At 39.5% G+C, this 19,924-nt stretch overlaps 1 protein-coding gene across 8 annotated transcripts in view; it reads right to left on the reverse strand.

Annotated features, from left to right (window-relative positions):
* The window catches only part of LOC101359260 (phosphopantothenate--cysteine ligase), a 162,303-nt gene that overhangs the window by 140,022 nt on the left and 2,357 nt on the right, over nt 1-19,924 (reverse strand). For 5 of the 8 annotated variants that reach the window (XR_002823242.1, XM_023727143.1, XM_023727144.1 and 2 more), the window contains exon 3: nt 5,164-5,284. The exons of 1 other annotated variant lie outside the window; for it this stretch is intronic. Coding sequence is in view for 5 of the 7 variants with exons in the window: in XM_023727143.1 (XP_023582911.1) it covers nt 5,164-5,284 (121 nt within the window). In the remaining 2 variants the exon portion in view is untranslated. Of the gene's footprint in view, nt 1-5,163; nt 5,285-7,304; nt 7,474-17,623; nt 19,287-19,924 lie in introns of those variants that run through there. 2 more of the 8 variants (XR_002823243.1, XM_004371874.3) reach the window with 2 other exon arrangements.

Below are 19,924 nucleotides of genomic sequence, written 5' to 3' on the forward strand. Positions count from 1 at the left end.
GAAACAAGACCCATACCTCACACCATGCACAAAAACTAACTCAAAATGGATCAAAGACTTAAATATAAAATTGAAAACGATAAAGATCATGGAAGAAAAAATAGGGACAACACTAGGAGCCCTAATATATGGCATAAACACAATACATACCATAAGTAACAATGCACAAGCACCAGAAGGACGACTAGATAAATGGGAGCTCCTAAAAATCAAACACTTATGCTCATCAAAAGACTTCATCAAAAGAGTAAAAAGACAACCGACAGACTGGGAAAAAACTTTTGGCTACAACAAATCCGATCAGCATCTAATCTCTAAAATCTACAAGATACTGCAAAACCACAACAACAGAAAGACAAATAATCTAATTAAAAAATGGGCAAAGGATATGAACAGGCACTTTGCCAAAGAAGATATTCAAGTGGCTAACAGATGCTGGAGAGGTTGTGGAGAAACTGGAACACATACACTGTTGATGGGAATGTAAAGTGGTACAACCACTTTGGAAACTGATTTGGCGCTTCGTTAAAAAGCTAGAAATAGAAGTACCAAACGATCCAGCTATCCCGCTCCTAGGAATATATTCTAGATCTGTCACAGGAGTAGATATATGCACACCCATGTTCATTGCAGCATTGCTCACAACGGCACAAAGACGGAAACAACCTAGATGCCCATCAAGAGATGAATGGATAAACAAACTATGGTACATACACACAATGGAGTATTATGCAATGATAATGAACAATGATGAATCTGTGAAGCATCTCATAACATGGATAAAACTGGAGGACATTATGCTGGTGAAATAAGTCAATCAGAAAAGGACAAATATTGCATGGGACCTCTACTGTAAAAACTCATGAAAAAGTTTACACATAAAAAGTAACAATCTTTGTTGGTTATGAGGGATGGGGGGGCAAATACTAAATAGACAATAGATAAGTGGTAACTTTGGTGAAGGGTAAGACAGTATACAATACTGGGGAAGCCAGCACAACTTGTACAAGGAAAGGTCATGGAAGCTCCACAGACACATCCAAACTCCCTGAGGGACTAAATTGCTGGGCGGAGGGCTGTGGGGACCATGGTCTTGGGGAACATCTAGCTCAATTGGCATAACACAGTTTATAAAGACAGTGTTCTACATTCTACTTGTGAGTAGTATCTGGGGTCTTAAAAGCCTGTGAGCAGACATCTAAGATACTCCACTGGTCTCATCCCTTCGGGAGCAAGGGAAAATGAAGAGAACAGGATACAAGGATAAGATTAGTCCAAAGGACTAATGGACCACAGCTACCAAGGCCTCCACCAGACTAAGTCCAGCACAGCTAGATGGTGCCTGGCTACCACTACTGACTGCTCTGACCGGGATCACAACAGAGGGTTCTGGATAGAGCTGGAGAAGGATGTAGAACAGAACTCTAACTCACAAAAAAAGACCAGATTTACTGGCTTGACAGAGACTGGAGAAACCCCAAGAGTACGGCCCCCGGACACCCTTTTAGCTCAGTGGTGAAGTCACTCCCAAGGTTCACTGTTCAGCTGGGGATTGGACAGCCCCATAAAACAAAATGGGACTAATGAGGCATAGCAGTCCAGGGAGAAGGACTAGAACGCAAGAGGGGACAGGAAACCTGGTGATAAGGAACCCAAGGTTGAGTAAGGACAGAGTTGACATGTAGTGGGGTTGTTAATCATTATCATAGGGCAATACGTGTACTAACTGTTTAAGAAGAAACTGTTTTGTTCAGTAAACCTTCATCTAAAGTGAGAATCGCAGCACAACTGGAAAAATGTAATCGATGTCACTGAATTGTACATGAAGAAATTTTTGAAATGGTGTATCTTTGGCTATGTATATTTTCACCAAAAAAAAAAAAAAAAAAAGTCCTCCAAGGTCGAGAAGGGAGAGTGTTGACATGTCGTGGGGTTATTAACCAATGTCATAAAACAATATGTGTAGTAACTGTTCAATGAGAAACTATTTGTTCTGTAAACCTTCATCTAAAGTACAAGAAAAAAAAATGGGCAAAGGATATGAACAGGCACTTCGCCAAAGAAGATATTCAGGCAGCTGATGAACACATGAAGAAATGCTCACAATCATTAGCCATTAGAGAAATGCAAATCAAAACTACAATGAGATATCATCTCACCCCGACAAGGTTAGCTTTAATCCAAAAAACACAAAATAATAAATGGGAGAGGTTGTGGAGAGACTGGAACACTTATGCACTGTTGGTGAGACTGTAAAATGGTATAACCACTTTGGAAATTGATTTGGCGCTTCCTTAAAAAGCTAGAAATAGAAGTACCATACAAGCCAGCTATCTCACTCCTTGGAATATATCCTAGAGAAATAAAGCCGTCACACAAATAGATATATGAACACCCATGTTCATTGTAGCACCGTTCACAATAGCAAAAAGATGGAAACAACCTAGGTGACCATCAATGGATGAATGGATAAACAAATTATGGTATATCCACATAATGAAATACTAGGCAACAATAAAGAACAACAATGAAGTTGTGACACATCTTATAACATGGAGGAAGCTGGAGGGCATTATGCTGAGTGAATTTAGTCAGTCATAGAAGGACAAATATTGTATAAGATCACTATTATAAGAACTCAAGAAACGGTTTAAACACAGAAGAAAACATTCTTTGATGGTTACAAGGGTGGGTAGGGAGGGTGAGTGTTATTTACTAACTAGACAGTAGATAAGAATTATCTTAGTTGAAGGGAAGGACAGCACACACTACAGGGGAAGTCAGTACAATTGGACTAAGACAAAGCTAAGAAATTTCCTGAATACAATCAAACACTTTGAGGGACAGAGTAGCAGGGGTAGGGTTCTGGGAACCATGCTTTCAGGGGACATCTAGGTCAACTGGCATAACAAAGCTTATTAAGAAAATGTTCTGCATCCTACTTTGTTGAGTGGCGTCTGGGGTCTTAAAAGCTTGTAAGCGGCCATCTAAGATGCATCAATTGGTCCCAACCACCTGAAGTAAAGGAGAATGAAGAACACCAAAGACACAAGGAAAGTAGCAGCCCAAGAGACATAAAGGGCCACATAAACCAGAGACTTCATCCACCTGAGACCAGAAGAACTAGATGGTGCCTGGCTACAACCAGTGACCGCCCTGACATGGAACACAACAGAGAGTCCTGGAGGAAGCAGGAGAAAGGTGGGGTGCAGAACTCAAATTCTAGTAAGTAGACCAGACTTAATGGTCTGACTGAGACTGGAGGAACCCCAGAAAGCATGGCCCCTGGATTCTCTATCAGCCCAGAACTAAAACAATTTCCGAGGCCAACTCTTCAGACAGGGATTGGACTGGACTGTGGGACATAAAGTGATACTCGTGAGGAGTGTGCCTCTTAGCTCAAGTAGATACAAGAGACTAAATGGGCAGCTTCTGTCCGGAGGTGAGATGGGAAGGCAGAGAGGGTTAGGAGCTGGTTGAATGGACAGGAAAAATCAGGTGGAAAGGAGGAGTGTTCTGTCACAGTATAGGGAGAGCAATTAGAGTCACATAACAATGTACGTATAAATTTTTGTATGGGAAAAAATAAAATGTTCTAAAGTCTCTGTCTTGTTCAGGAGGACGATAAATCTATTGATTAACTTCAGACTTTGATAAATATGCATGTCAAAAAATCTAGGTAACCATTAAAGTATAGACATAGAGACTATATAGCTTCCAAACTGATAGGAAAAAAAAGGAAATGACAAAAATTACTCAAACGAGGCAAAAAGAGGAGAAAAAGCAATGGACATAAATAGAAAAACAGGTCATATACACAAAGGAACGCTAAAAGAAAGGAAAGAATCCAGCACAAATCAAAATAAGTCAAAAATGAAAGAAAAAGAAAACAGAAATAAGCAGGAAAAAAAGGTCTAATGGCACAAAATAATTGTGCAAAAGAGAATCTAACCATTTCTCACCACCTCCACTATTATCACCTTGCCCAAATCATCATCGTTTCTTGCCTGGACTATTGCAATACCTCCTAAATGGCCTTCCTACCTCTGCCCTTGACCATCTACAGTCTACTTTTTACACAACAGCCAGAGAGATTCTGTTAAAATATAAGTGAGATCATCTCACTACACTTCTCAAAACCCTCCAATGACTTTGTATCTTGCAAAGAATAAAATCTCAAGTGATTACCAAAGCTGAGAAGGCTCCCCACAACCTCTTTGATCTGATCCATTTCTCACCATTTCTCCCTTATTCCTTGGCCTCCTTGTAGTGTCTCCACACACCAAGCACACCCCGGACTCAGGGCCTTTACATTTGCTGTTTTCCTCTGCTAGGAATGCTCTTCCCTCGTGTTTCCACATGACTGACACCTTCAGTTCCCTCAAGTCTATTCAAATGTCACCTCATCAGAGAGACTGCCCTGATACCATACATAAACTAGCACCTCCAATAACTCTCTGATCAGTAATTCTGCTTTATTATTTTTCATAACACTTTTCCTTAAATGTATGTTTATTTATTTTTACCCTCTCTCTCTCCCCATAAGCTTCATGAAAGCAGGGACTTTGTTTATTCACTGCTGCATTCCCAGTGCCTACCACAGTGCCTAACATAGTGGGCACACAGTAAATATTTGTTGAATAAAGGAATGAACAACAACCATAGTAAATGGGATTCTCTTTCACAGCATATGGAGTTCATCAGTAAGGGGTCCTATCTGTATCTTTTTTCTAGCTTTGTAGTACTTAGTAAATATTTTCTGAGTCCTCAATATGCTAGATACTATACAAGGCAGGTGCTTTGGGAGGGGTGGTGGTGCAGGGGTCAAAGACCACTAAGACAAAGACATAATTTCTTCCCCAGCCGAGCTGACACAGATAATTGTAATACAATGTGGTAAATGCTGTAACAGACAATGAAAGAAATAACCACTCTGCACTCTCATACACATACATTTCAGAGTACTTCAGAATACGTATTAAAAGAAGACAGGCAGAAAATACATTTAAAACATTAGAAGTGCTTTTCTTGGCATGGAGGATATATAGTAATTGTTTCCCTCCCTCCTACTTGTATACATTTCTTAAATTTTCTATAATTGCCACGTATTAATTTTTAGACTCAAGAATAAAATATTTACATTTTTCAAATAGTTAAAATTACCCTGTTTGAGTTGGAGTACTTTAAACTCATGTCTAAGCTGTTCATTTTTCTTTTCATAACCATGGGAAAATTTTTCTCTTTTCTCTGTTAAGTTGCAGACACGGTTCGCATAATTTTCCACCTGAAAAGCAAGTAATAAATATTCTTACTCTGAGTCCATGGCTCATATTTTAATGCATATTGAAAATTCAGTAGGTAAAAGAGCCATTAAAAGATCGCTATGGAAACTCTATGCGGCAGTTCTACTCTGTCCTATAGGGTCACTATGAGTTGGAATCTACTCAATAGCAATGGGGGTATATCATCTATAATCTAAGACATAAACAGAAAAGAGTTTTCCTCAAGTGTGGGTCTCTCTCCCTAAACTTCCTTCCAGTTGTCTTGTTTTCAGACACTATGTTTCCCACAGATATGATGGCACATAACCACAAATTTCTGGAACAATCACAATCTCTATGCAATATATAAAGGACATCATATATTTAATTTCACCACACTATGGGACTATAACCTCCCACTTTATAGACGAACAGGCTTAAAGAGGCTAAGAGATTTGTCCAATGTCATGTAAGGAATAAGGGGAGAAAACAGAATTCATACTCAGGTGGGCTGAAAGCAGAGACTGAGCTTGTACTTTGCCAAAAATTACTTGGAAGTAAACTATCAAAATGGAGCCCTGGTTGCAAGTAGTTAAGAGCTCAGCTGCTAACTAAAAAGTCGGCAGTCTGAATCCACCAGCTGCTCCTTGGAAATCCTCTGGGGCAGTTCAAGTCAGAATCGACTCGACGGCAATGGGTTGGGGGTTAGACTATCCAAATGACTGAACTGCAATTTGCCAAATCATTTAGAAGCCTATTGGACAACTAAAGGGTACTTTACAGACCCTCAGAATGTGTACAAGAAACTGAAGGTACAGTAAAAGGAACACTAAAAGTTGTAGTCCAACTTTATCACTTCCTGTTTAGCTTCAGCTTCCTCCTCCGTAAAATGTCAATAACAACACCACCTATTTCTAGTAATAATAATAATAGCTATAATTTATTGAACACTCACTAGGTGCCAAGTACTTGTACGAAATGCTTTGCATACGCTAACCTGTGTAACCCTCACAAATAGCAATGAAGAAGCTAGTTATCATTCCCATCTTACAGGTAAGGAATTTGGAACTCAAAGAAGTAATTTGCCCAGAGTTACACAGAAGCAATGCTAAACGTTGAAGTGCTTAACACTGAAGCTCATGCTCTCTATGTTATGTTTATGTCATGCTATGTTATACTGCATTGTGTTTTAGAGGAGCTGCATTCTTCTTAAGAATTTGGAAATCAGATGGTCCTCTAAGAGTGAAATTTAAAAATCGGCAAGTTACCTATTTGAGTTGAGATGTGGAAACACAGTAGAGTGATCCCAGGTAACCTGAGAGAATTTATTAACTCATTTAAAGAAAGAATATGCCAGAAAGTAGGTTGATCAGTACTGGAAGCATCAAAAAAAGTGACAATAGAGTAAAAAATGATATTACCTATCCATCTAAATGCTAGACGCCCCAGTCCTAGAATAATGAGGTCTAGAAATGAGGACAGGTATAGATAGCCCTATAGTAGAAATTTTACTATCTTAGCCAGTGCAATAAAAAATTACAATCATTTGTTCACCAAGCAAATATCTGATTAAAATTTGGCTTCCCACGTAGTACGACTGTAGTGAGAAAACGCACCAGCCAGAGGACACACATGTCTGGCTCCTCTGGCAATTATATTTCTTACTGTCAATTAATAAGCTGATGTCTGTTTTTCTATGGTTAATATAAGCTCACCTTTGAGAAGCAGATCCACTCTCAGTACACTGACTAATCAGGTTTCTAAGCCTACGAAGAGTCAGCTCCTGAGACAAGGATGATAATTATGGTACCTAGAGCAGAACTGTTGGGGTGTTCAACAAATCATCTCTGGGAAACATTGTGTACAAGCACTCTATTAGAAACCAGTAGAGACTGTTAACATATTTCACGAAAACAGTGCACATGTGAGGGCTTTGCAAACTATACAGTGATATTCAAACGCTGGTTTTTAATTTGTCTATTTCATGAAGGACAATGAACAAAATCACAGATATCTATAAAACTTTATGTAATTAGTTCTCACTTCTTTCATTTTTTCCATGTGCTTTACTGTAAGCTCTTCTAAATTTCTGAGAGAGTCCTCAGCCTGTCTTCACTGTGCTGGAATATGCACCAGATAAAAAAAGCTGTTCCTCTACAGCAAGTAGTAACTTCTTTCTTGAGAAGGTGATGACTCCTAATTGAAGGTTTTCCTTGATAGAAAAGATAAACATATGTGTGTGTACGCAGTGCCCACATACACACACACACACATACACAACTGAGGATGCAAGAAATCTGAGGTATGCATATGCCTAGAATTATTCTCTCTACAAAGTATAATTTAGTTTTCCTATTAACTATAACTCTTATGTTACCCTAAGAGCCCTAGTGGTGTGGTGGTTAAAGCACTCTGCTGCTAACCAAAAGGTCAGTGTTTCAAACCCACCAGCTACTCCATGGGAGAAAGATATGGCAGTCAGCTTCCACAAAAATTACAGCCTTGGAAGCCCTATAGGGCAGTTCTACTCTGTCCTATAGAGTCGCTAGGAGTCAGAATTGATTTGACAGCAATGGGTTTGGTTTGGTGGTTATGTTACCCATTTATAATAAGTAGTTAAATGAAACAGCTGACAATACCAAAAAACTAAAGCTTTGAAAAGCTGTATAGTATCTTCTAAAGTAAGAAATGAGGATATGATAACACATAATGCAAATTATGTATGGAAGAGTGTTTAAAAAAAAAAAAGCACAAGCTTTTCTGTCTGTCTAGTTCTTTAGTTTAAAATCTAATAATCTGAAAATCTCCCAAAGGCCCCTTGCAATGATAATATTCTGTCCAGAATGCTTTGTTCTTCCTAATAAACATTTAGAAATAAAAGGACTCCTCTGGAAGATAGAATCTCCCGTGACTATTAATCAAGGAAGTATTTTACTCACAGAATCTCTTACAATACATGTTGACTTCTAAGTCATTCAGTTCTCTTATAAATCTTGACTAAGTTTGCCATCAGTGCTGTCTTCAACTTTTTTTAACTTGGAAGTAATCATGCTACATAACAACTTGCAATACCACAGTGGGTAAAAGATAAATACCTGTTAACTGATGAACTGATATCTGTGTTATTAAAATAACTAAGTATAAATAAGATTTGGTGTTAAAACCAAATACAGTATATAAACAAGTTAATCTGACCCAAATTGTATGCTATACATAATTATTATTGTACTGCTGACAGTCCATATAAATAATTAAATTCAGTTTTACTTTTTTAAAAAGCAAAGCCTTATTATTATTGTTTTCTCCTTTGATTTGCTAAGTTTTCCAGAATCTTATCATCTTTCACATAAACAGTTTTAGTGGACAATATGCAGAATTTTAATAACCATCTGATACTCGCACTGAAAAAAAATGGACCCAGGTCTGAATCCTGACTCCCCTATGTGTCCCCCCTGTGACTTGCAGCTAAAAATTTTCTCATGCCCGCATCATCTGGTCCCCACTCATATCTTCTTTCTTCTTCTCCCCACAGGGTCTCTGACCATCACAAGGGTACTTGTAGTTTTAGTGCTGGGTATCAGAGAGCCCAAGACAACTGGAAAACAAAGGATCCTATGAGGACTGTTTGGCAATACAGAAAATGTTATAATAACAGAAAAAGCAGAATGTAAAATTATTATTACAACTGTATGAAAATCAGATACACAAGGAAAAAACTGAAAGCAAATAGATCAAAATGTTAAAAGCAGGTGTCATAAATTGGTGAGACTGTGACTAAGGATTAGAAAATAAATGTTTGAACAATGGTGAAGGGTAAGACAGTATACAATACTGGGGAAGTCAGCACAGCTTGACCAAGGCAAAGTCATAGAAGCTTCATAGACACATCCAAACTCCCTGAGGTTCCGAATTACTGGGCTGAGGGCTGGGGATCATGGTCTCAGGGGACATCTAGCTCAACTGGCATAGTTTATAAAGAAAATGTTCTACTTCCTACTTTGGTGAGTAGTGTCTGGGGTCTTAAAAGCTTGTGAGCAGCCATCTAAGATACTCCACTTGTCCCACCCCACCTGGAGCAAGGGAGAATGAAGAAAACCAAAGACACAAGGAAAAGATTAGTCCAAAGGACTAATGGACCACAATTACCACAGTCTCCACCAGAGTTGGTCCAGCACAACTAGATGGTGCCCGGCTACCACCATTGACTGCTCTGACAGGGATCACAACAGAAAGTCCCAGACAGAGTTGGAAAAAAATGTAGAAGAAAATTCAAACTCACAAAAAAAAAAGACCAGACTTACTGGTCTGACAGAGACTGGAGAAACCCCAAGAGTATGGTCCCTGTACACTCTTTTAACTCAGTACTGAAGTCACTTCTGAGGTTTACCCTTCAGCCAAAGATTAGACAGGCCCATAAAACAAACAATAATACACGTAGCTCAACCATGTATTTGAGACTAAATGGGCACACCAGCCCAGGGGCAAGGACTAGAAGGCAAGAGGGGACAGGAAAGCTGGATGAATGGAAATGGGAAACCCAAGGTTGAAAAAAAAAGTTATTTAAGAACCTTGAGGGAAGATGAAAGGAGTTGAAATGGTTTTATTCTGGTGATAAGAAAACTAAGGGAGGGATAAATAGCTGTTTTCAAATATCTTGAAGGTTAGTTTCAGGACACAGTCCCACTGAACTCAGCCCCTGGCCATTCCTGATTCAAAGGGCTTAAATGCAAATGCCAGAGGAGAACTTTTTTAAATTTTTTTATTGTTGTTCTTTAAGTGAAAGTTTACAATTCAAGTTAGTCTCTCATACAAAAATTTATACATAGTTATGTGATCCTAGTTGCTCTCCCTATACTGTGATGGCACACTCCTCCCTTCCACCCCGGATTTCCCGTGTCCATTCGACCAGCTCCTGTCCCCTTCTGCCGTCTCATCTCGCCTCTGGACAGGAGCTGCCCATTTAGTCTCGTGTATCTACTTGAGCTAAGAAGCACACTCTTCGTGAGTATCATTTTATGTCCCATAGTCCAGTCTAATCTTTGTCTGAAGAGTTGGCCTCGGGAATGGTTTTAGTTTTGGGCTAAGAGAGAGTCTGGGGGCCATGTCTTCCGGGGTCCTTCCTGTCTCAAACCATTAAGTCTGGTCTTTTTACTAGAATTGGAGTTCTGCACCCCACTTTTCTGCTGCTCTGTCAGGGACTCTCTGTTGTGTTCCCTGTCAGGGTGGTCATTGGTGGTAGCCAGGCACCATCTAGTTCTTCTGGTCTCAGGCTGATGAAGTCTCTGGTTTATGTGGCCCTTTCTGTCTCTTGGGCAAATACTTTCTTTGCGTCTTTGGTGATCATCATTCTCCGGAGGAGAACTTTTATCTTAAGTGGAAAGTAGAGTCATATGTTTTTCTATCCCCCAGTAATTTCCCCCTTGAAATCCCCAGTTGGGTTACTCACATCACTATCTGGCCCCTCATCCATTAAGTTAGTGTCATTGCTAACTCCCCAAACCTTTCTACCGACCCATTCCTGGGTAACCATGCAGTCTAATGTTCACTAATTTGCTCCTCATTCCTCCCTCCTCTGTCTTATTTTAGATCCTCATCATTTCTTGCTTGTAGCTTTGCTGCCTCCTGTAGTTTTTCTATCTTCACCCACCAGTTTATTTTCCACACTGCCCCAGAGCTACCTGTCTGAACACAAATCTGATTCGGGGCATATATAATTGCAATAAACACGAGCAATAGACTTTCTGCAAGTTTATAGTTTTTCATAATAAATAGTATTTTTCAAACATAAAAAAAGAAAGAAAGAAAATAAATGTTTGAATTATTACAAGCTCTGTACTGTGGGTACAAGGCTGCTTTCCTTACTGCTAGGTACAGCCATGTGACTAAGTTCTGACCAAAAAGATGTACATGGATTCATGTGCCATTTCTCGGAAGTTTCCTTAAGAGAACAGGAAGCTCCCCTCCTCACACTTTCCTCCTTTCTGCTGACTAGAATTTGTACAAGATAGGTGAAGCATGAGAAATCATCCTGGACACCGTGAGGCAGAAGCCATATGCCATGGGGAATATAACATCGTAAGAGAGGTCTGGGTCTCTTGACAATTTCAAGATGCTGCCCTACTAGTTCTGGATTGCCTTCTATTTCAGTATTATGAGAGAAAGAATCTTTTTCAAGCCATTACTATTTAGGACTTTCTGTCACTCACAGCCAATCAATCACAACTACTACAGAAGGGTTACTAAAAGGATAAGAGCATATTTCAGAAATAAACAGAGCTATGGAGGAACTGGATATGGAACTGTACAGTCATTTATAATCGCTTCTGAGCCATGAAGTCTTTCATCTCTGGGTTTCCCTACAAGTCCATTCCATTTACTTGCCTCTCTACATGGATGGACTTTCTCTGCTTGCTTCATCAGCAAGGCTGAAAACAGCCATTAAGTCCTAAGCCTATGTGACTTTTCAGATTAAGGCATTTCTATCTTTACTTCAAAGAATGTATTGCATTGGGCAAATCTGCTGCAAAAGATCTCTTTAAAGTGTTGAAAAGCAAAGATGTCACTTGGAGGACTAAGGTGTGCCTGACCCAAGCCATGGTGTTTTCAATCACCTCATATGCATGTGAAAGCTGGACAATGAAAAAGGAAGACTGAAGAAGAATTGATGCTTTTGAATTATGGTGTTGGCAAAGAATACTGAATACACCATGGACAGCCAGAATAAAGAACAAATTTGTCTTGGAAGAAGTACAGCCGAAATCTCCTTGGAAGCGAGGATGGCAAGACTTCGTCTCACATACTTTGAAGATGTTATCAGGATGGACCAGTCCCTGGAAAAGGACATCATGCTTGGTAAGGCAGAGGGTCAGCACAAGACCCTCGATGAGATGGACTAACACAGTGGCTGCAACAATGGGCTCAAACATTGCAACGACTGTGAGGACGTTGCAGGACCAGGCAGTTTCATTCTGTTGTACACAGGGTCGCTATGAGTCAGAACTGACTCAACGTCACATTTACCTTTCAGTTCAAATTGTTGAAAGAGAGATAATAATTAGTTGTTGCTTACCCAGTGGAATGCAAACCCTCTGTGAAGTTCATTGTTTATTCCTCATTCAATAAGTTGTGGCTGGAATGGGCTGGAGGCAGGGGCACAAATACAGCTACCTAAGCTTACTCTTTAAGCAAGGATTGGTGGAGAGGGGCAAGTTCCAAAGAAGAATGTAGGATAGAAGGGCAATACAAAATGAGTCTACGGTTTAAGATCAATACATATCTAATTGCCTACTGAACAACTCAGCTTGAACAATTTACTTAACTTTCCCTTACACCTGCTCCTCCTTCTGTATCCCATAATTAATAAAATCACCATCAGTATAGTCTCCCAAGCCTGAAAACTGGGAGTCATCCTTGACCCCTCCTTCTGATTCATCCTACTCTCATACCTAATCAGTCACTGAATTCATAGATTCTCTTATATCATTTTCTAATTTAATTTGTCCTTCCATGTCTAGGGTTGCTGCCTTAGTTTAGGCTCTCCTTACTTCTTGCCCAGTTTAGTGTAATGGCATCCTTAACTGATTTCCCTGCTGCAGAGCCGGCCCCCGTCCAATATGTGCTCCAAAGTGGCCAGACACTCATTCTTCTGAATGCAAATCACTTGTTGCTTAACATCCTCATTGTTTTCAGGGTAAATTTCAAATCTCTCAGCTTGGCGTCAGAGATCCTTCACAATCTGCTGTCTCTCCAGCTTTATCTTCTGCTACTTCTTGACACTAGCCCTTCATGCCAGCCTACTTACTGATTCCCATCATGCTGCTTATATTTCTATGACTTTGAACATTCAGTTCCTTCTGCCTGGAATGATGTTATGACATCCCAGAACTAACGTTTTCCCAGCAGATCTGAGTTGAGCAATTTGAAAAATTTAAACAGGTGTATCTTGAGGTAATATAAACCTATGCTTTGAATTATAAATGCTCTGACATCTAAACTCACCTAAACTGCCCACACAACAAAGTATACAAGAATATTATTCTCTCCATGTACAACTCTTTGCTGTAGACTCCAACAAACTATACAAGAATATTATTCTCTCTCTCAATGCTTATTAAGTATCTTAAAAATCCACAATCTGGAAATAAGCGCACCCTGTAATGTTTTTAGGCCTCCAAAAACTTCTAGATATAAAGAATGAGGTGGTAAAGCTGTCAAAGCAAACTGAGGCAGAGCTAAAGAAAATTAAACGGGAAGAGGACAAGGAAATGGGTGCAGAGTCATTTCTACTTGTTCCTTTATCTCCCAGCAGGTGCCCTCCAATCACAGTGAAAGAGGCAGGACAAAAACACACATCTCCTGACTCTAAGCAAAGGATGAGCTTTGGACCCCAGGACTTTGGTCTTTAAGTGACAAAGGGGACAAGTAAATCGCCATATCCAGGTAGGTGGCTTTTCACCCTAGCCCTTGTCTTTCTTCTATATGAATATAATTTAAAACTCACAGCCATCTTGAAATACAATAGATATTATACACAGTTTTTTATCTTCTCAGATCCCAAATAAAATGAGGAGAAAAATACTTTATAAAAAAAAAAGAAAGCAGTAATGTGGAAAAATGTTTAAAATATAAAATTAAGTGAAAAAGAAAGGCAAAATTATGCTGATTACAAACATGAAGTACACATGTAAGCATGAACAGAAACAGAGCAGAAAAAATGAAGTGTTGATATTTTAGGGCAGAGTTTCTCAACTTCAGCACTATTGACATTTTGGGTTGAATAATTCTTTGTTGTCAGGGACTGTCCTGTACATTGCAGGATGTCTAGCAGCATCTTGGCCTCTTTACCAACTAGATGCCAGTAGCACACTGTGATTATTAAAAATGTCTCCACACATCACCACCCGGAAAAATTGCTCCCTGCCGTCATTTTAGATACACTGTATTAGAGTAATAAAAGAAAAAAAAAATTTTAATGTATGTTAACATTGTTATAATGGTGTTTGCTCAATAAATACAAACAGGAAGGGGAAAGGACAGCTCCTTAAAATATAGCATCTAACAGTCTTTTTTAAGAGTTAAAATTTATTCAGCTCCCATTTAACGTGAAAAATTGAAAAGGCTGCAAAACCTGTTTTTCTTTCCTAATCTATTACAGAGGAGAAATCAGAATTTCTCAGTACTTAGAACCTTGACCTGGCTCTAAGCCTGAGATATCTCAAATAACTGCTTCGACTGGCCGAAAAAAGTCAAAATATCCAAAGCATCTTAGCTACAAAAATACCTGCTAATGCACACTTTGTATGTCTTCAAAATAGGTTTACATTTAAACCTGACTCCTGAAAAATAAATATTAAGACTCAGCAAGGAATGTATACTTTAAGACAAATTAAATCAAGTTCTCCAAGCTAGTGTCTAAAATAAAATTGCACTGTATCTATAAATTAATCTTATTCTATACCTAAGGCCTTCTGTTCCCATCTTCTTAGGACTGCTGAGCTTGCTCCCTCACCAAAAATATTTATTTTAAATCACTCCTACCCATTTTTATTTCTTGGCTCAATCACCAAGAATGTTTTTTGATTCAAAAATGACATGGAGAGGAAGTACAAGAACTGTTTCAAGCATCTCAAGAAAACTCTATCATACCCCAGGTTCATCTAGGCTTAACGTTGAAATTGTCTGTTAAGTGATCATTTTAAATCACCTTTTCACATGCATGAACACATCAGTAAAATTTATGCCTAACATTTTTATTCATCTTATTTAAAGGAACATCCTTCTGTTCTTTATATAAACCTGAAATGGGCCAGAAAAACGCAAATTTTTCCTCCATTTTCAAAAACCACTAGGCTTGCAGTAATTTAATGTTTATATTTACCACTGTGCATTTCTTCTAGTTTCTAGTTTACCCAACACATCATGCTCGCCATAGTGCAGAGAAGCAGAGAAAATCTTCCAAATGATTGCAGGGCTGGAGAACGTGAAATTCTCAGCTACCCAAAGCATTGTAGCAGGAAAGCTGAGGTGGTCTGTAGACTGCAGAGGTGGAGACGAATGGACATTCAGTAACGGGCAGCGTGAACAGAAGGGGTACACAAGGCGGTGGAATGAGGAGGCTGAGGAAACTACAGCTCAGGATGAGAAAAGTGAATGATGTGGTTTGAAAGGCAGAAGGGAACTGACTTGATGACGTCTGATGTTGAAGATACAAAAGGCCTCCACAACTTTATCGGGGAATCAAGGTTCTGGATGACGAACACCGACCAAAAGGCAGGAAAAAGGTAGTTCTTTGTTCACCGAGCCTATAACCAGGGGAAAACCGTGCCTCCGTAGACTTTGTAGTGGCCTGGACTTCCAGGCGCAGCCGTCTGTCCTGGGGTAAGTCTCTTCACCTGTAAATTGAGCAAAGGAACGCCTACCTACCTTACTGAGGGCGTTATAGGGATGCTATAAGTAAGAGCGGCAACCTAATACTGAATGACTGTGGCAGTTGGGTTCGGGGAAAACGAGCGAAATCTTCTTCAGGCGGAATCACTCCAGCCGGGGCCTAAAAAGGCCAAGCCATGAGGGGCTCTCCTAGAGTTTCGGGCCATACTGGCGAGAGAAGTGGAAAAGATCTAGAATGCTGATCGAAGGGAATAGGTGCTTCTTCTCCTTGGGGCTGAAGAGGGAGCCTCAGAAACCAGTTCGGAAGTCTTCTTTCAGAGTTTGCTGTGAGGGTCGCTTGGTCCCTCCACTCCACCGCTGCTCAGCTGCGAGCAGCAGGTGCCTACCAAGCCCCGGGCGTCATAGCAACCAATCCTGCCGCAAAGGCGCAAAGGCGTCCTTCCGGCGGGAACCATAGATACGACGCACACCATTGGCGCTACGGTCGTGGGACCATTGTTACGGTGCGTACCATTGGTCTCTGGGTCGTGGGGCGGAGACCTACCGGCAGTAACTATAGTACGGCTCACTCCATTGGCCTTGGAAACCAGAAAGACCACGTCCGGTAGTAACCGTGGTAACGCTAGGGCGCGCAGAAAAACAATACCTGAGTCACGCATTTGCAACTCTGAGGATACGTTTTTTTTTTTTTTCCACAGGGTATCATAGGTTTCACATAGCTTCTTACCTAGAGCCCCGACCTACTACCCTTCGATTTATTTTCCCAGAAAGATAAAGTAACACAAATTTTGTGAGAGTGCCTGATAAAAGCAAAGGGGCTCTAAATCAGTTCTGCATTTTAGGCCTCAATGTGTCGCTACCTCCCTGGGACATCTATGATAAATCACAATCTTTTTGGACTAGGCTTATTTGTAAAAATGAAGAAACTGGACTTAACTAGAATAATCCCAAAGGCTGAAGCCCTTTAGAACTCCCAAGCATTGAAAATTTGTTTTAGATGAACCACGTCCCCCACCTCCCTATGTAATGAAAAAAATTTTTTTTTCTAAATGACACAAAATTTAAACATAAGTTAAATTGATAACATCTTTATCCTATTTGCTCTTACTGTAAGATTCTAAGTTAGTTCATAAAAGCTCGATTTTGCTCATGTTTTGGGGGCCCTTGCTTTGCTGGTGCCACTTACACACTCTATTGCTTAGTCTTATTTAAGTTTCCCAAGAGGGTCCTTTCCAAAGTTTTGCCGGTTCTACATCTAAAACGCTTATCACCACCACTTCTATTCCACTTAACTGCTGTATATCATTTCAAGTGTCACTTCCTCACGCAAGCCTTCCTTGGTCCTCCAATCTAGATCAGGCTCCTTCTTATTTGCTCTCATTGACTCACTTCCCTCTTTTCTTTCTTTCTACACATGTCCATTTGCTGTTTAAGAAAAAAAACAAAAAACCCACACACATACACAAAACAAACCCTCCTGGAATTTCTACTTGTGTAAATACTCCTTTTAAGTGCTGTGAATGAAAACCAAACTGAAGTAGAAAACCTAAATAATTCCATGCAGGGGGTGGTTATTTTTAAGCATTAATAAAACAGGATATGAAATGGTTCCCAAAGTAATCATTATGTTAAAAAACAAACATTAGGATCACTTCTAGTTTTAACTCTGCTTATCCCCATTTTTACATTCAAAGACAATGATAGTCATTATCCACGTGAAACTATGGATGCGGAGAAGAAAGTCATTTACTTCCCTCACCTTCCATACTACTCTTCAGTAGCCACTGTTGACAGAACCTATTGCTTTTGAGGTTTTGCCAAATAGACCTGAAAGTTAAGACCTTCATTCAAAGGGACTGCTGCCTGCCTCCAGGGCAATCTCAACTGCTGTACTTACTTTCTTTGCTCAAGGTCATGGTTCCTGATTTAATGAAATGTTTCAGTGCATCCTGGCACTTCTCTTCAAATCTTTTCAACTAAAATTTATTGCACTTCTATTATCAGTCAGATGCATTGGGTTACCCTTCCCAGTTCACCTCATGAAATTTTATGAGTTGCATTTTAAAATAAAATGTTTAGGTGAAGCACACCACGTGCCTCTACCTCGTTATTAATGGTAGTTTTTCAAATTGCACTCTGGATCACACTATAGATCATTTAGGTTTTTCTGGGCTACACTTCTTGGGCACTCTCAACCTAAAGCCCAGGAGTGTGAGGACCCTTAAGTTTCTCAAGAATTCAGGAAACAAGCAGGGCGCTGGTGTAACACTGCCTTGCTAAATGAGAAAAACAATAATGCAACCATTTATTGAGTGTGAATTATATGCCAGGCACAAGACTAATGCTTTATCTTCACTGTCTTATTTAATCTTCACAACAAATGGCTTTATTTGCCATTACAGATGAGAAAACAGATTGTCTTGGGTCTAAGTTTACAAAGCTAACAGACGGCATAGCTGGGGTTCAAACCTAAGATGACTCCAAAGCGCATTCTTTTCTGTACACTGTAACGCCTCTCTGAGGGTAGAGACCACTAATTGGCCCCTGCCTTCCCGGAGGCGGAAGACTGGGTTAAGTTTATCCAAAAGGCAGCACTAAAATATATGAAAGGTAAATTACTCAAGTATGGGATAAATCTAGGACAAGATGCAGAAAGTAAACTTAGTGGGAGGCTCACCATTCTACAGGCAATCTATCTTCAGAAAGGTGTCCTTTTCCCCCTATTCCCATCTTTGATAAATTTCCAAAAAACAGTCTTTCCACTGTGTCAGCTTTTGGGCACACACTTTATTGCACTCAATAGTTTACACATCCACCTCCCAAATTAGACGTGTTTATTCATCTTTTTTAATCCTCAAAGCTTAGCACAGGGCCTGGCACATAGTAGGCACTCAACAAATACTTCATCTTCAAAACATGATCACTCATGTATCCATAATCCTCTTTTTATAGTATAAGGGAGGCTGACATTTAAGCCTATATGTGTATTTTGAGGGACAGAATATTAATTCCCAATAAACTCTTTTTTTAAAGGTGAGAAACGGCTCTTGTATTCATTTTCAAAATCAAGATGACATTCAGATGAGTGCATCAGGTGGTTTGGTCATAATTTCTTTCCCTTTGTTTCTATCTTTAGAGTATTAAATGACCTTTAAAAGACAAACTCCAAACTATATTCTCCTGCACATTACTGCTTTTCCCTTTCTCTTCATTTTCTCTGGCCTTATGAAAGCAAAGAATTCATTCTAGTTCTCACCATTATGCTAACAGCTCTGGTCCCCTGAACAATTTTTGATCCTAAAAGGGCTTTTTACTTCAGTTTTTGTCACATATAAAAGCTGTGTGTTGAGACTGAAGATTACCCACTATCTTCTCTTCTATCTCTACGCCTTTCTCTACTTCTTCCTCTGATAGCAATAGCTTGGTTTCCGAGTCTTTGGTTACAATAACCACAAAGGACCGTCGTGACTCAAGGATATTGGCCACCACCACTTGATGTTGATAAACTTCCAAAGCATTACGTGCACGATCAATTACAATAGAGGGGTCAGTCTCCAACTTAAAGGAAATTATAAATGCTTTGGGAGCCCAGTGTTTAACCAAAGGCGAAAGCATTTTTGGCACCATCTTCATTGTTATCTGTATTGGAAAAAGAAAAGCTTAATAAGTAAACAACGGTCACTATCTACTATCTACCAGGTCAATCTCATCGGAAAATAAGGAAGTAGGGACTTAGAGATTTTTGCCTAGAGAGTCAATGCTAATTTTTGTGAAAGCTCATTGTCAAATTTCAAAGCACATTAAATGCTTACCTTAAAAGTGTTGGTTCTGTTAAGGTCCAGAAGCCTAATTCCAAGGCTTCACACACATTCTGGAGCAAACCATGTCTCTGTATTAGCCCTCTGCTCTGCCACACTCATCACCATTAGTATAACTCTAAAGGACAACACTGTTCCCCCTTACTTTTTAAATCAAACACTCAAGTAAATAAATGCAAATGATCTGTTCATGTAAAGAGATAATGAGATGTTGGTCAGAAGTCCAAGTAAAGTTGAGTTTTTAAACCTCTCAAACCTAAAATAATTCTTGCATTAGTAGAATATCTATTTGATTCAATTTTGAAATTGTCACTTGTAACACAACTTGGCACTGAGGAAACTGAATTGATTTTCTTTATTTTTCACTCAATCAAAACTCCTACTACTCCATTCCCAAACCCTTCTAGCGGGAATGTTGAATTGTTTTGTATCCTTTCAACACAGAACTAAAAAATAGAC

Source organism: Trichechus manatus, unplaced genomic scaffold (assembly GCF_000243295.1).
Source record: "Trichechus manatus latirostris isolate Lorelei unplaced genomic scaffold, TriManLat1.0 scaffold00015, whole genome shotgun sequence".
NCBI classification, from domain to species: Eukaryota; Metazoa; Chordata; class Mammalia; order Sirenia; family Trichechidae; genus Trichechus; species Trichechus manatus.